At 28.6% G+C, this 15446-nt stretch overlaps 2 protein-coding genes across 4 annotated transcripts in view; both read right to left on the bottom strand.

Moving 5' to 3' along the window:
• The window catches only part of LOC107454425 (serine/threonine-protein kinase 26), a 91308-nt gene extending 84307 nt beyond the window's left edge, over positions 1 to 7001 (bottom strand). Inside the window, exons 1-2 of one of the 2 annotated variants that reach the window (XM_071178648.2) lie at positions 6598 to 7001; positions 3674 to 3760 (exon numbers count right to left, since the gene is read on the bottom strand). In XM_071178648.2, the coding sequence (XP_071034749.1) occupies positions 3674 to 3691 (18 nt within the window). In that variant the 5' untranslated portion in view covers positions 3692 to 3760; positions 6598 to 7001. Of the gene's footprint in view, positions 1 to 3673; positions 3761 to 6450 lie in introns of both variants that reach the window. The other variant, XM_071178649.2, reaches the window with a different exon arrangement.
• A 3794-nt stretch (positions 7002 to 10795) lies between these two features.
• The window catches only part of Nufip (nuclear FMR1 interacting protein 1), a 29401-nt gene continuing 24750 nt past the window's right edge, over positions 10796 to 15446 (bottom strand). For both annotated transcript variants that reach the window (XM_087165888.1, XM_043047001.3), the window contains exons 10-12: positions 14508 to 14609; positions 12712 to 12788; positions 10796 to 11037 (exon numbers count right to left, since the gene is read on the bottom strand). In XM_087165888.1, coding sequence (XP_087022014.1) covers positions 10939 to 11037; positions 12712 to 12788; positions 14508 to 14609 — 278 coding nt within the window. In that variant the 3' untranslated portion in view covers positions 10796 to 10938. The remainder of the gene's footprint in view (positions 11038 to 12711; positions 12789 to 14507; positions 14610 to 15446) is intronic.

Genomic DNA, 15446 nt, shown 5'->3' with positions numbered 1-15446 from the left:
AAAATAACAGAATAGTCTAATATCACAAATCAAAAATGAAATAAGGAGTTAAAAAAAATTTGATACAATACTACTCATACGCAACAATACTATTTCATGCAAGAATAATAGCAATTCCTGGAGCAGTCTGGGGAAAATATAACCCTAACTTTCCAAGATAGAAACATTTTATCTTTTGGGGGTAAAAAAAAGAAGAATTTCAAAAGAAAATATTTTAGTAACAAAAACCTACTGTTAGTTCGAAAGACAGGCAATGTGATGAATTAGTTTATTGTTAGCTATTCAGCATTCATTCCACGTGCCATCACACAAATAAGTAAATAAACAATAAAAACGGAAACAATACTCCCTATGTTCCTGCCTTCACTTCTTTCGGTTTCATAATACATATTTAGAATCTAAATACACGAATATATAAATCCAGACTCTATTTAGAAAGAAAGAAAAAAAGTACGTTTGTGTCAATTGTAATCGCAGATCCGTACTTGCTAGGGTTCTGAGAGTTTCACACAATGCAATGGGCTATTTTAGCCAGCGATAACAAAATAAATTATTTCAAAAATGTCAAGGAAAGTTCGGTAGGAAGAAGAAGGGGGGGGGCTACGTCCGAAATCTCCTGTGTTTATCATTGCAAATTAACTGCAGACAATACTGTTTCCTTTTTACAAAAACTGCCAACACCAGTGATGTTAGTAAGTTTAAAGCTCGATTCAATCACTCTAGAGTTAATTACATGTTCCTTAACTTCCAAAATCGCATCTACGAAATCGGATAAAAAACGTACCTTCTCTGAATAAAATACTTTTTTTCAGACGGATTCAGATTTTTGACCCCCAAAATATAGTGGTAGTTGCAATCTGAGAAATAATTCAACTCATTCAAGACTCTTTTAACACATTAAAATAATTTTAACTAAGAAGGTAATAAAATTGTGGTTGATTCTGCAGGAAATCCTGCACTATTTCCTTCACTTCACCGTTTGAATGGAAACATGTCCTCTGTTATACTCTCTTAAGTAGGTCAAAGATGTGGAAGTCAGAAGGGGACAAATCTGGACAGTATGGCGGGTGTTCCAACCGTTCCTAATGGAAATTTTGCAAAATCATCTCGGTTTCACAGGAGATGCGGCAGCAGGAATTGGGTACTTGCATTCCAAGAAGAAGAAGACAACCAATACCCACGCATGTGACCTATGACGTCAGCTAATCTTTATCAGCAACATGGAGTATTAAAGTTGAGATAAGTTTCTCTATATAACTTAAAATGTTAATTAGCGTTGTTGTTGTTGACGTGTGCCTGTTTAGGCAAAGGGGGTGCGATTGTTCTTGTTTTCCAGTGGCGCCATTTATGGCAAAAAATGTTAATTAGCATTAAGAAAATTAAATACAGAGTTGTATAGCGCATCGAATTTGTTGAAATATAATTCTTTCCAGTCTACTTCTTTTATTATTTAACTTAAATTTATTATTTGTTTATGTATTTGATTGTAACCGTGATACATTTTGGTTTCGTGTACCTGGCAACTTCGATGCATAATAAGTTTGTTTATGTTCTTCAAGGTTTCATGCCTGTCTTTATGTAAATATATAGTGGTAGAATTGAAATCTTCGTGAAAGAATATAGGCTGTGTTATTTAAGAGAATTGGTACTTGACAGGCTTGGCTTACTCGAATTAGAATGGAAAGAACAATTGCTAATGTAAACAAATCCCACGTTTCTACAACCAATAAGGATCGAGATACCCACACTACATCACTTGCAGGTATCCCATTGTCATGAGGGATCACTTGTATGAGAAGGCCGGACCATTTGCTTTCTATAGATTTGTCAGAGTAATGCAAAACTGTGTTGAATTGATAGTGCTTCTTTGGGGCAGTAAATGAAATGTTTCGATTTGGAGGCATCCATGTATAGCATGACTTAATATTCAATCGATTTCTCCTACCACAAACAGCTTACACTGTTGAATGCAGTATGCAATACACACCTACTACCTCCTTTTATATCCCTGTTCGGTGGAGCTGCCATAACTGCAACCATTTTGACCCACATGTTCACTTTTTATTTCTCACCATAATAAGAAACCTTTGTAGACATTTTTTATCCAAAGTAGATATTTATTATTCAAAGTAATTAAATGTAGCGATAGAAATTATGTTAGACAAAAAAAAAAAAAAAGAAAGAAAAAAAGAAGAATTAAAATAAACCTAATGAGCTGGAAAGGTGTAGTGGGCACTGTAAAGAGAGATAGACATACCACAGAATAGCTTTTACTGGGAATAATCATTCATATATTAAAAATTGGAAATATACAAAACTTTTTCATCTTTCTTAATTACACCTCAAAATTAGGGGTTGTTCTTCAGTTGGAATCTTTTATCTATTTACTTACTTTTTTTAAAAAACTATTTTTTATGTCTCACCATAATAAGAAAAAACATAAGAAAAGAAAGATTTCGAGGTGGAATTATTTTTTGCAAAAACAAGTTAGGATAATTGTATTCCCACAGCTGATATAATGAATGCAAGATAAAGAAAAGTTAGGACTAGTTTTAAATTAAATATTCTTATTAAATTTAACAATATTGGATGCATCGTAGGAATCCACATCTTAGAAGAAAACCAATAAAATAAGTGACAAAATAAACATAAAATGTTCAAAAGAAAACAAGTTTATCAACAAAAAAATTAGAGTAAATGTGGAAGGGGGAATTCAATGAAAAGAAACAGGTTATGACAAGCTCATTTTTTTACATAGAACTTAAAGGGAAAACTTAGAAATTTCCATAAAATCGCTTTTAAATTTTATAAAACTCACTGGCAAGAACACTGCTGTGCAATATTAAAATCAACATACATGACAAAAAATTCAAAATTGAGATTTTCATATAATTGGCACTTTTGAATGAGCTAGCTACTTATTGCAATTTTTTTTTTAAAAATAAATTTTGTTTTATCAGTCTTTTGAAATTCTATTTTAACGTTAATCGCATTAGCATAAAAAGAAAATTGCTGCTAAACCACTTTTCTCAAAACCCATTGTGAAGCAGTTACTATTATTTTACTCTTTTTTCAATTAAACAGATATATTCTTAAAAGTATAAGCTAAAGCTATGTTTCCCAATGCATGGTACTGAACTTTTTTTTTATACTAAATTGGTGGTTCGCACAACTAGGAAACTACTGAGCTAAAGATTCATAGAAATGAAAAAGATACAAGGTTTTTTGCATTAAAGCAAATATGAATGAAAAAAGCTTTAATGTAAACACTAAAATGACATTTTCTCAAAATAGAGTATACATTTATCCTGTTCAATTTTTATGAGACTTGAAAACAAGAGAAGTTAATATGTCTGTGAATATAAAAATACTTCATAGAGGAAATATAATTAAAATTTACAAAAATTTATTAAATCCATAATAATGGCCCAAAAGCTGTAAGTATACCAAATTTTCAAAATTAGTACTTATCTTTTCAAACATTTAATAAGACTATTTTTTAAAAAATATGATGATTAAAACCGCATTTGATTTAAGATTTTTATACAATGCTTCACTTTCAATATATTTTTTAAAAATAAATATTTGTAAAATCTTTTAATCAGTAAAAATATTTCTAAAACTTCTTTTACAAACTACTAGAAATGAATATTCTTTTTATTTCAAAGCTTACCTCCTTTAACGCCATCATTTCAGGCGTTAATATCCAACATTAACCTTAAGATTTGAATGTAATCATCAGTATATAGTTCAAGAAGTTCTGGAAGAAAAAAAAGATGAATGTTATTTATATACACTAATATATTAAAAAAAAAAAAATTTAAATTATATCAGTGTTACATCAAATCTAGCAGAGTTCCTAAACAAAGAATTAGAATTCATGCTCAAATGCCATGTTCAGGGCCCTAAGAATTGTGCAAAGATATGAAAAATCGCATAATTTACAACTGTCTGCACAATCGCCAAATATCTACATAATTTTCATTTTTTTGCCAAAATCTTTTCATTTATCTGATATACTTCTATTCAAGCTTTTTCACATGCAACTTTACTTCCATTATTAAATTAAGTTTGACAAACCAGTATTAAGCTCCTAAGAAAACTGTTCAATAGCTTATTAATACAAGACTAATAAGATATTTAAAAAAAGTTTTGCTGAATTATGTAAAAAATAGAAGTCTTTAACCATTAAAACTCTTCCTAGAGATGAACTTGAACTCACTATTAGAGATACAAACCTGAAAACTATTAACGAGAGCAAGCCAGATACTAAGATTAAATCACCAGGTAATGGACTAAAATCTAAAAAGATTTTCAGAGAAATAAAAATTTGCAATTGCCTACATTCGTGTTTAAAATTTTAATAGAATTTGCATATTTGATGAATTTTCTCAAACAAACTGTGTGAAATATAAAACTACTGCTTTGAAACAAAAATGTAAATTTTGTGTGCTGAATTTGTAAGTGTATATGGATAGGTGAAGCTAATAAAGAAATAGACTTCATAAGCAAGCATGATGAAATTTGCATTTCTTTCATCCGCATACCTTGTCATATTTCTTGGTGGCAGCATTTTTAAGCAACAAATGTTTTAATGAAATTTGAGACAACAAAAATGAGTAATCACCAACGTTTAAGTTTATGTGACGGAATTGAGATGGCAAATCGACAAGAAGCATTCCAGTCTCAAATCCAGATTTATACAGAATTCAAATTAAAACTCAACCGCATATGCAATTTATGGAAACAATTTCAGTATTCCATCCAGAGAAAGCCTGTGCAAGGTCAACCAACAGTCAATAATGAAGAATTTTTGTAGATAATAGCAAAGCATGACAAGAATGCTAGTTTCTCAGTTCTCTAGTGACCTCTATGCAACCAAAGAAAGCAAAGTTTCAAAGGTTACTGTTTCTAGAAGGCTTTTGCAAGAAGATTTGTTGTTTGCGACCTGCTAACTTTTACCAACAAAACAGTCCATTTAGGATGGTGCAGAAATCATAGGAAAAGAGCATAGAACAATGGTCAAATGCTCTATTCACTGAGGAGTTTCACGTCAGTCTGACCACTGACTCTCAATGTACTTTCATATGGTGAGAAACAGGGCTCAAACATTTAAGGGCACTACCTGCTCTTAAATGTTTGAGAAATTGATCATTATAACATGCTAGGTTTGCTGGTCTAGACAGGTATGGTGGATTGGTGTGAGGTAGTACTGTGACTGGTGTGAGGTACAGAGATGAGGTCTTAGAGGCACGTATTCACTTTTTCAGGGGTGCGGTGGGTCCTGGTTTTGTTTTAATAGAAGATAATATGACATCACACAGAGCACCATGAAGATATTCATTGGATGGATTGGACAATCAGATCAAAAGACCTCAACCCTAAGGAACATGTCTGAGACGCTTTAAAAAATTATTCTACGAATATTAATTAATAAATATCTTTTTCCATTAACAAATTGTCAAATATACTTTACATCCATATGTTGTGAAGAAACTAAAAATTGGTTCCTTTTTACACTAAGGTAACAGTACAGTTAATTCAAGTGCTTGCAACTTTAAGAGAAGAGGAGACAGGTAAGCAATAAAAACTGGCAAAACTTTGGATATTTCAAGACAGTATTCAAGTGAAAAAGAATAGATTTGTTTGTGAAAGTTCAAAATGATGAAAGATAAGAAGAAAATGATCGTAGTCTTATTACTATTTTAACAGGTAGAGAATTTATTTCTCTAGCCAAACAGCACATCAAACTGATAATTCTTTAAGGTTAATACTTAAAAAAATCAAAAATAATACGCCCTCTTCCACAACATGTAACTTTAACTTAAGTACATAAATGCTTAAGATACAAAAATGTTTGCAAAAAGAGAAGCAAATTTCAATATTTGTTATCGATAAATTGATACAACATTTAGATTAAGCTATGATATAAATTAGCATTACAGTATAATCACTATTAGGTTTATAAACTGGATTTTAAAAGTTACAGTATAATAAATACTAGAGTTGCCACATTAAATTACAGTTGATAAATCAGTTTGTGAAACTCTACACCCAATCAACCAAAGGAAGAATTTTTTTGTATTTTTCATGACATTGAAGCTAATTTCTGTGGCACAATTTCAAATAAGTCTGTAAAAATATTTGCCACAACATTTACGTGCGCTATTTTCTGAGAAATGAAATTTCAGGGCGTTAAAAACCGGCAGTTATTGTTCACAGTGATTTTACAGTTTTAAAAATGCAAAAATAATGTGATAGTGGACATTTAAAAGTAACCCTAGGATGCCATATTTTCACCTTTAAACTTTAGATTGATTGTTAACAACACTCTTGGTATGATGTAATGCACTGTTTACTGTATATGATGCTCTTTAAAATATTATTAGGAGGGAATAAGAAACATTTGATGATGAAAGAGTTTTTAAAGTGCAGTTTCTTAATAATTACCGGCACTAATTACTAGCAGCAATAAAAGAAAGAAAGATCCAATACATTGAAGTCACTAATCCAGAGTGCATGCACATTTTTAGATAGAATATTTTGCTATAATTCTGAATCACGTTTTTGGAAAATTGAAGATCGTCTGTTTCTTACCAGTTTTGAAATTGACTCTCAGAATGAATTTTACTTTCACATAAAAATTTCGAGGTAATCCATAGTGAGAAGAGTATCCATTTACAAGTATTGTTAGATGATCATTACAAATAAAACACACACAAATAATTATGAAATTAAAAAGCAAAACAAGAGAGTAAACATATCAAAGTCACGGTACAATCGCGCTTTCCAAAACAGTTCGCCATGATATGTGACTGATTCAGATATGATGATGATGATGCTTGTTCAATTTCGAACTTTTTTTTTTCTTACTGACGTCATAACCATAAAAAGCAAAGTTCAAAAAGATATTGAAAATTAAACAAAATCTTAAGCTTGAAAGTAAGCTGCAAAATGTTTTAAACTATGACTATCAATTTAATGATCGAAAGTTGACATTATGACGATATATCAATGATGGACAGAATGATTGAAGTGAAGTGAATAAAAATAGCAGAATGCATGTCAAATGCAGGATCGGTTTCGTTTTATTCAAAGATGTATTTTTTTTTTTTTCCTTTCTTTTTGTTTTAATAAATACATTTTAATACTAATAATGTATCAGTATTTCTTTAAATAAAATATTACTTAATTTTCAACATAATTGAAAATGGAAAATTTGTTTTGTTAACGAATCTAAAATTGATTCTAAAATGTGTATAATTTATATTTGTTTTTTTTTCTGCCATTAGTTATTATTATAAGTAATTATTATTTAAAAACTATAAATTTTCTCTACTTTTTAAAAGATGAAACATATTCATTATATTTCTAATAATTAAATACATTTGCATAATTGAAAATGCGTAGTCCTTTTAATTACAGTTATTTTGCGAGGTATAGTAAACACTGAATAAAAAAAAAAAAAAAAAAGAATAGTTTAGTTATTTGTAATAGTTTTAGTGTAAAAGTTAATTTATTTATAATGGTTTTTGGTCTATCTAAAAAGTTTAGACCAAAGATGCCAAAATGAAAGATCTAGTTCTCTATCAGTAGTAAAATAACTAAGTAAATAAATGTTTTTGAAATTTTGCAAATACTTAAAACATCGCCGTTAGGTATTTTATGAATATGTTTGAATCATTTAAATTTTGATTGCCACAATCAGTTTAAATTGAATATTAAATTCTGAAATTTTCTAAAATTCGGGATGAATGATTCAGAATTGTATAATGCAAACTATAAAAATTGTCCTTTTAAAGAATAATTAATTCAAATTCATAATTTATTACTTTTAATAAGTGTATATTTTAGTAAGAATTAGAATACTTTTATACATAACGAATGTGGAGTAAAAATATATTCAGAGAAGAGAAAATTCTTCTAAAAAAAAAAATCTCTTGAATGGAAAAACACTTAATTTTTTATTTGATGAGCTATGACAAAAAAATATTTCTTAGTTTTTATTTCTAAGGTATTGTTTTTTAGTCCTAATATTAAATTAAATTCTATAATATAGTCAGTATATATTATTTAATAAGTCACTGAAAAATACTCTGTAAAATTAGACTTAAAAAAATTAACTTAAGAAACCTGTTAAACATAGGAAACCTACTTTAAGTAATTTTCAACTATCAAATAAAAATCTGTATTTTTAAATTAAGCTTAACTGTATGTTATTAAAAAAATCTATTTAAAAAAAGGTAAAAAACTAGACTTATAACGATTAACATTAAAAGAGCATAAGAAATCTGTTTCAAGTAATTTTCAACAACTAAATAAAGTATTGAACTTATAAATTAAGTTGTATTGCTTATTAGATGTATTTAAAAAATTTTAAAGTTGCAAAACATTTTTCATTTGTCAGTTACAAAAAAAAAATTACTTTCTAATCATATTTATTTTATTCACCAAAAAAATATTATGAATAAAAAATAAGAATTTAAATAAATTTTTCACAAGTTCACATGCCTCAAATAAAAAAAATAAACACAAGCCTTTTTAATTCTACCTTAAAAATGTAGTTGTAAAGAAACTAGTATTTTAAAATAAATAAAAAAATTTAAACATATATTGAAATTCAATTAATATAATGTTTCATTTAAAACTTATAGACAGAAATGAAATAAGACAAAACAACTTTGAAAATGCAGTTTTATCTCAGTCCTATAGAATCAAGTTGAAAAGTCAGTGGGTCATTCATTCATCTAATTTTATTTTTTATTCTCAAAATTCATCTTACTCAAAAAGATAGGTATTATTCAATTAGGTATTTCAATCCCAATAGAAGAGATAAAACTGCATTTTAAAAGTTACTTTTTCTTTCATTTTTTTTCATCCATAGACTTTAAATCCTATATTAATAAAATTTCAAAACTAAGAAGAAAAGGGTTAATGGCTCTCTAGTTGCAATTATTCGTACTGTAGTGTACCAAATTGACTTAACATACTTTACAGGGGTTTGTCTAGGTTTTTCTGAGAGGCACCTATTTTGTGAAAATTTAGACATAATTTGTGAAAATGAAAAATTACATTAAAAAATCAACACAAAAACATGGATTTATTACTTCTTACGAGATAAAAAAATAAAATTTTAGGAAAAAGTATTTTGTGAAACTAACGTTTTTCCTTAAGTTGAATTTGTGAAGGTACCGCTAAATAGGAGTAAATTTGTCCTGGACAGACCCCTGCTTTAGGTACGCTGATAAAATGCTGTTATAAATTAAGCCTGAGGAAGAAAAAAAAAACAGACAAGGTATCTCAAGGTTGTGGTTTTTGTGAGTTATAAATAAGGCAATCAGTTGAGTTCAATTGCTGTATGTAGAACATCTGTGTGTAATTTCATTTAATGGCCCACTGAATTATCAACTGTGACCTAATAGGATTCTGTTAAAAGTGCATCTTAAAATTTTATCATTTGCTAGTGGTTTAACAGCATACCTCATAGGCATGTCTGACCAGCTGCAGATTTTCCTCGGTTTGCTCGGTGTTTTGGGATGAAATGTCACACAAAGCATCTATCCTTTCTCAACATAAAAATGTCCGCTCTTTGTTGATATAAGATTAATAGATTTAAAAATATTTCATTTTCTTGATATTAATACTAAATTATATTTAATTATTAGTAACTGATCAATAGCATATTAATAGGATAACCGTCGTTCGGTGTTGGTGAAAAATGCCGGCTCATAGGCTATTGAACAACTAAATAAAGTCTAAAAAAAATAAGGTTTAATGGCAGATAACTGGAACCGGTCATTCTATGCCTAACAAAAACGACACTGTATACCTTAGGTAAACTGGTCAAATGATGTTTAAGGATAAACAAGACACATACAATAAAGGACGAAAGACCACTGAGTACCTCTTTGTGGTGGGATATCTATGAATTACATATAAATAACAGAACTCTTATTTATAGGTAATGAGATAATTTTGTTTTTCTCTTTCTTTTTCCGATTTGAAATGTATAAATTTATGGAGTTCAGTCTCACAAAAGTGAGTTTAAACTCAGTCTAGAACAGGCAAATACGAATATATATTTTCCTTATCCTCCTCAAAATTCATCGTAATAAAAAAGATAAGGATTAAGCTTATTATTCCAATGGATGTTAATAAGAGCCTAAAAAGTAAATGAAATATTTGTAGATAGTATTAATAAAAAATATATAAATAAGACAACCAGGCAAATACGAATATGTATTTTTTTTATCCTCCTCAAAATTCATCGTAATAAAAAAGATAAGGATTAAGCTTTTTATTCCAATGGATGTTAATAAGAGCCTAAAAAGTAAATGAAATATTTGTAGATAGTATTAATAAAAAATATATAAATAAGACAACCGCAAAAATTATAAATAAAAGAATTCCAAATCATAGTAATAAGATAACTTTTATGTACTTTCTTATTCTCAGGTTTAAATTACAAATTTATGGGGTTTAGTTCTCCTAAACAGAACCCATCTCTATTCAACAATGGGTAAATATTAATCAAAGAAAAATTTTCCTTCAACCCCAAAAACTTGTTACTCAAAAAAAAAATTTCGATATTCGTAAGGGTACATGAGATAAATGACATTGTATGTGTAAATAATATTCCTAAAAATTGTATAAATATAATTTCTATTTGATTTATACATAAAAAAAAACTTTAAATAATAGGAATGAGAATTTCTTTTTTATTCATGTATGTATTTATGTAATATTTTAATGTACAAAACTTTTTCTTTAATAAAAAAGGAAAAAAAAGCAAAACTTACATAAAGCAAATTTATTCAGGAAACAAATATACATTGTAATGCCTCAACAAATCAGTCATCAAATATATATAACAGTATTGTTAAGAAAAATAATTTTGTTTTCTATTATAAAACAAATTTAACAAAAGCTTTAAGAATGTCACGAATTGGCTCCATTTCTGAAAAAATTGTTTCTCACAACATGCCGTATACATTGCATAATCACATTTCTCTCATGCCTTATTTCATCACTCAACAACTGAAAATAAAAACACTTAAAATATTAATATTTATTTCACATGAATAATCACAATTTATGCAAAGTTCATTTTTTAGAGTAAACAAAAAGCTTTGGATTACTTTTAATTTAATGATTAGGTTTTCCTTTATCTTTCTTTGAATCTAATCAGTATACTTACTATTAAATCATTAAGTCACATAATACATTAAACATAATAAATGACATAAATAAATTAACTTAATAAATTAACAATACATTTTTAAATTACACTTCAAATTAATAACCTAATATATTTTCACAATATAGAAGGACTCATACATAACTAAGTACTTTGGGAAGCAGAAAAATGTCCTTCATCCATTTGCTCACTAAATCTGAATTCAAAGTTGACACACAAAAGAAAAAAAAAAAAAAACTTAATGAATTACTTTCAGATTCTTTATTGCAAAGTGAAAATATAATTTATCTAATATTGATTGCGTAGCTTTACAAAATTTTGTTGCATTCAATTTTGATCTCAAGTAGAAAGTTTAAATATACTGAAGCATTCTTCAATAGATAAAATTTTTTTCTCAACATTTTAAACAGATGAACAAAAATATTTCGATAGAATTCTTCTGGTCCCTATTCAAGGATTTAACTAAGATAAATTTAGTTCGTACTGCTTTATAATAATGATTATTTATCAGCTTCTTAATCAAGCTATAATTACAAGGGTGTAATTATATTAGAGTGCTTTTAAGAAATGTTACATACAAGCAATTAAATAGTCATTATTTACATAATATTGTACCGAGCCCAGGGGATCATTTTGATTGGATACGCCTAAAACAGTTCGTAAGACTAAAAGATTGTTTTTAACAGAATCTTCCAGAAAATATAGCAATTTCTAGCACACAAAAACAGTTCAAATAACATAGTACTCAGACCCTACGACTTCAAAGGGCTCAATGAGCTCAGGTCAGATTACTAAAATTATAAGAAGACTAATACTCTCTACTCTACCGACACACTACCATTTATGTAGGTTTGGCGAGGAAACCCAGGAACTTTCGACATTATTCTAGACAATTCTCGTATAATTTTGTAAATATTAGTCCTATTGCTTAAAACTCAAGTTGCCAGAACTACAACTTCATCACCAAAATGGTCACCAAATATTGCCAAATCAGCAAAAACTGTCGCCAAACCCTAGTTTTCTATAAGAAATAGATTAGACTTTATTTCTTTAAACTACGTTTGAATTACATGACTTTCAAGCAGATTTCTAACTGAACTAGGTTCAGTCTGAAATATTTAGTCTCACAAAGGAAAATTAACAAAATTATACACATATTTACTAATTTGTAACAATATTGCTACTGTCGGAATTGTTTTAATTCACTTATATGCATCAAAATTTTAAAAATGTTTATGTGCAGTTTTACACTCATATAAAAGGTTAATTATTTAAAAAAAATCAAGTTGTATTTTTTTTGCTGCAGCAGTTGTTAAAGGGAAAAAAGCTAAATATAAGAAATCATAATAATATCATACATAAGAAGAAACAACAAGTGAGTTTATCTCAACCTGCAATGTCAGCTAAGACAGCTTCCTTAGTTTTCATAATTTAATTACAGCATATAACTTTTAAAGGAAAATTGTTTTGTATAGGTTATTGAAATTATTTCACATTTTAAAAAAGCTGCTAACCATTTTAAGAAGGGAGTTTCTTGGTCTTGGAGGAACAGGTGGCCGACATCTTTTTTCATTTCTTTCTCTTTTGTTACCTAAAATAATAATAAGAAAAATTAAAATATTTTATTTTAAAAAAAGGAACCAAAATAAATAAATATTATTCAAAATTAAATGCTATAGTAATACATATTTATAATCAATGTTACATGGTCTTAATTTTATATTATTTTGATGTTAATGCCCGATAGTCAGAGGTTCATTCGGAAGGATGCCAGGACTTATATATACATATCATATATCAATCATATATTTTTTACTTTCTAGATATTTATTTTTTGTTCATTATTTACAATTATACCTATTTTAAAAAAAGTTTTAAGTTCTGCTTCTTGCTCCCTTCTTCATCTATATTCTATCAGTATCATGTCCATGATAATATTTCTCAGATCTCAGATTGATAATATTTCTTCTTATCCTTCTCTTTTTTTTAACTCCTTTCCTCCCCCATGATAGGGGACATCTAGTGTCTTTCACCCACTGATCCCCAGGTCAGGGGTCGTTCAGATGCCTGAGAGTGGAATCAGAGTACCAACAGTAATTATTAGAGATGAATAATCACAAGATATTGTGAGGTTGGCTGAATCGGCTTTTATTTTAGCAGTATCCTTTTTCAATAATGTGCCTATAAGGGATGTCTCCTATACAACAAAGCGTTAATATGGACTAAATACCAGTTGATTAAATATCACTTTGGCTAGGCATGGGGGATTTATCTTCCAGGGCCTGTCCTTATTGATAGTATTATGCAAAATTTATTATTTCACTTAGAAAGTCATTTGGATTAAATATTCATTTAATTTTGTATCTCAAACTCTAGAACCACTGCTTAAAAATATTTTTATTATGATAATGATTCTGCTTTCATCATCATCCTTAATTATAATCATCTATACACCGCTCACACCAATCTTTGTCATTATACAACTCTAAGAACAAACAAAACAATTTATAAATATAATACAAAATAAAAACATAAAATTGTTAACAAAAATTTAACAAATATATGATATAAAATTAATTATTAGTGTATTTTGAACTGTAATTAAAAAAAAAAAAGCTGATATATATCTGATATTGATTAATACATGAAGTCTGCTGAATTATACATTAGGTACAACTAACCCCTCACACTGTTAGTTTCTGACCTTTTCCACACTTTAACTAGTTTTTTCCTAGAATAGCACAGCTTTACCCATTTTGCTGTTTATTGCAAATGCTGATGCATAAAAATTAAATTGACATATTTTTTCAAAATTCTGAACACACTAAAAGCATAGAACATTACACATAAATTGCTTTAAGATTATAACGCTACAGTGTAGACTTTAGGTAGGTAGGTACTTTATTTACACCACACTAGAGCCGCATAATGGGGTATTGGCGACAGTCTGGGAAACATCCCTGAGGATGATCCAAAGACATGTCATTGCAATTTTGATCATCTGCTTGGGTAGTCCGACGACCTGCAAGCGAAGTCTGTCTCTTTACGACTGAACAGTTTAACACGAATCAATACCACGCACTTTGGTCCTTACACAGGCTGATCAAAGGGGTCACCCACCCGTTTATTGACCGCAGCCAGTGATGCTTGACTTTGGCATTCTTTACGACCAGTCCACTGAGGGACCAGTGTAGACTTTAAGAAAACTTCTTCATTTCCTTTCTGCACTAATATCAATTAAGGAATTATTAGTTATAAAAAAAACTTTATATTAACCAAGTTTTAATTATAGTTTAACTGTAGAGCATACCTTTATTATCTTTGACTGATAACGACGATTTATTATTACGATTTGATTTTTCATCCATATTAGGTCTAGTAGAGGAAGAATCTTCTGCTTCATGTAATAATTCTAAATATAAAGACAAATAAAAAGTTTTTAAAAATATGCAAGATTTAAAAAAAAAAAATTTAAGCTTCTTCTAACAACAATAACATTATTACTAGAGTTTAGAAAATTTATAACAGAAAAATGGTTTCAATAGAAAATTATCTGTGAATAAAAAAAAAATTGAGAATTGAAACATTAAATGATTGTCAATAGAGAACTGAAATAGCAAGCAAGTGAGCAGTCATAAGCATGAACTCTTAAACATACATGTTTACCAGTTTTTGAATAAAAATTCTTATTTTTTCTTGCTTGAATAACGAAAAGCTGAATCACACTGAGTTATTAATCAGGAAGAAATAAAATGTTAACACTGAATAGTTCATTTCAACAAATAAACTGTTCTACATTTTTGTTTTAATTATACATATCAATTCACACACAATTAATAATAATTTAGATTTATGTTAATAATTTAGAGTTAGGTTAATTTAATGGGGATTCATAATTACCATGAGAAAGATATCATACTTCCTTGATACAAAAGATTAGCCAGCTGTTCTCCCCCCCCCCTCCATTTTCTTCTTCTTCCATTTGGAGTTTATTTTGCAAGTTTGTTAGAAAAAAGGTTTTATGAATTTATAAAAGAATGCCGAATATGTCGTGTTTCAAAACACTGAAATTCGTATGCATTAAATCACAATGTATACAAATTGAATGAAATATAAATAAAAGTTTTACAGGATGTTTAACAAGTTCATTTTTAACAGCGTATTACCCCACAAACAAAACTAGACTATAATGCATGAGAGAGCAAAGTCAGCTAGAACTACTAAGTAATATGAAAGAAACTACGAAAGT

This window comes from Parasteatoda tepidariorum, chromosome 6, assembly GCF_982258835.1.
Source record: "Parasteatoda tepidariorum strain Cologne lab strain chromosome 6, Ptep-v5.0, whole genome shotgun sequence".
In the NCBI taxonomy this organism is placed as follows: Eukaryota; Metazoa; Arthropoda; class Arachnida; order Araneae; family Theridiidae; genus Parasteatoda; species Parasteatoda tepidariorum.
This window is presented reverse-complemented; position numbering and strand designations above follow the sequence as displayed.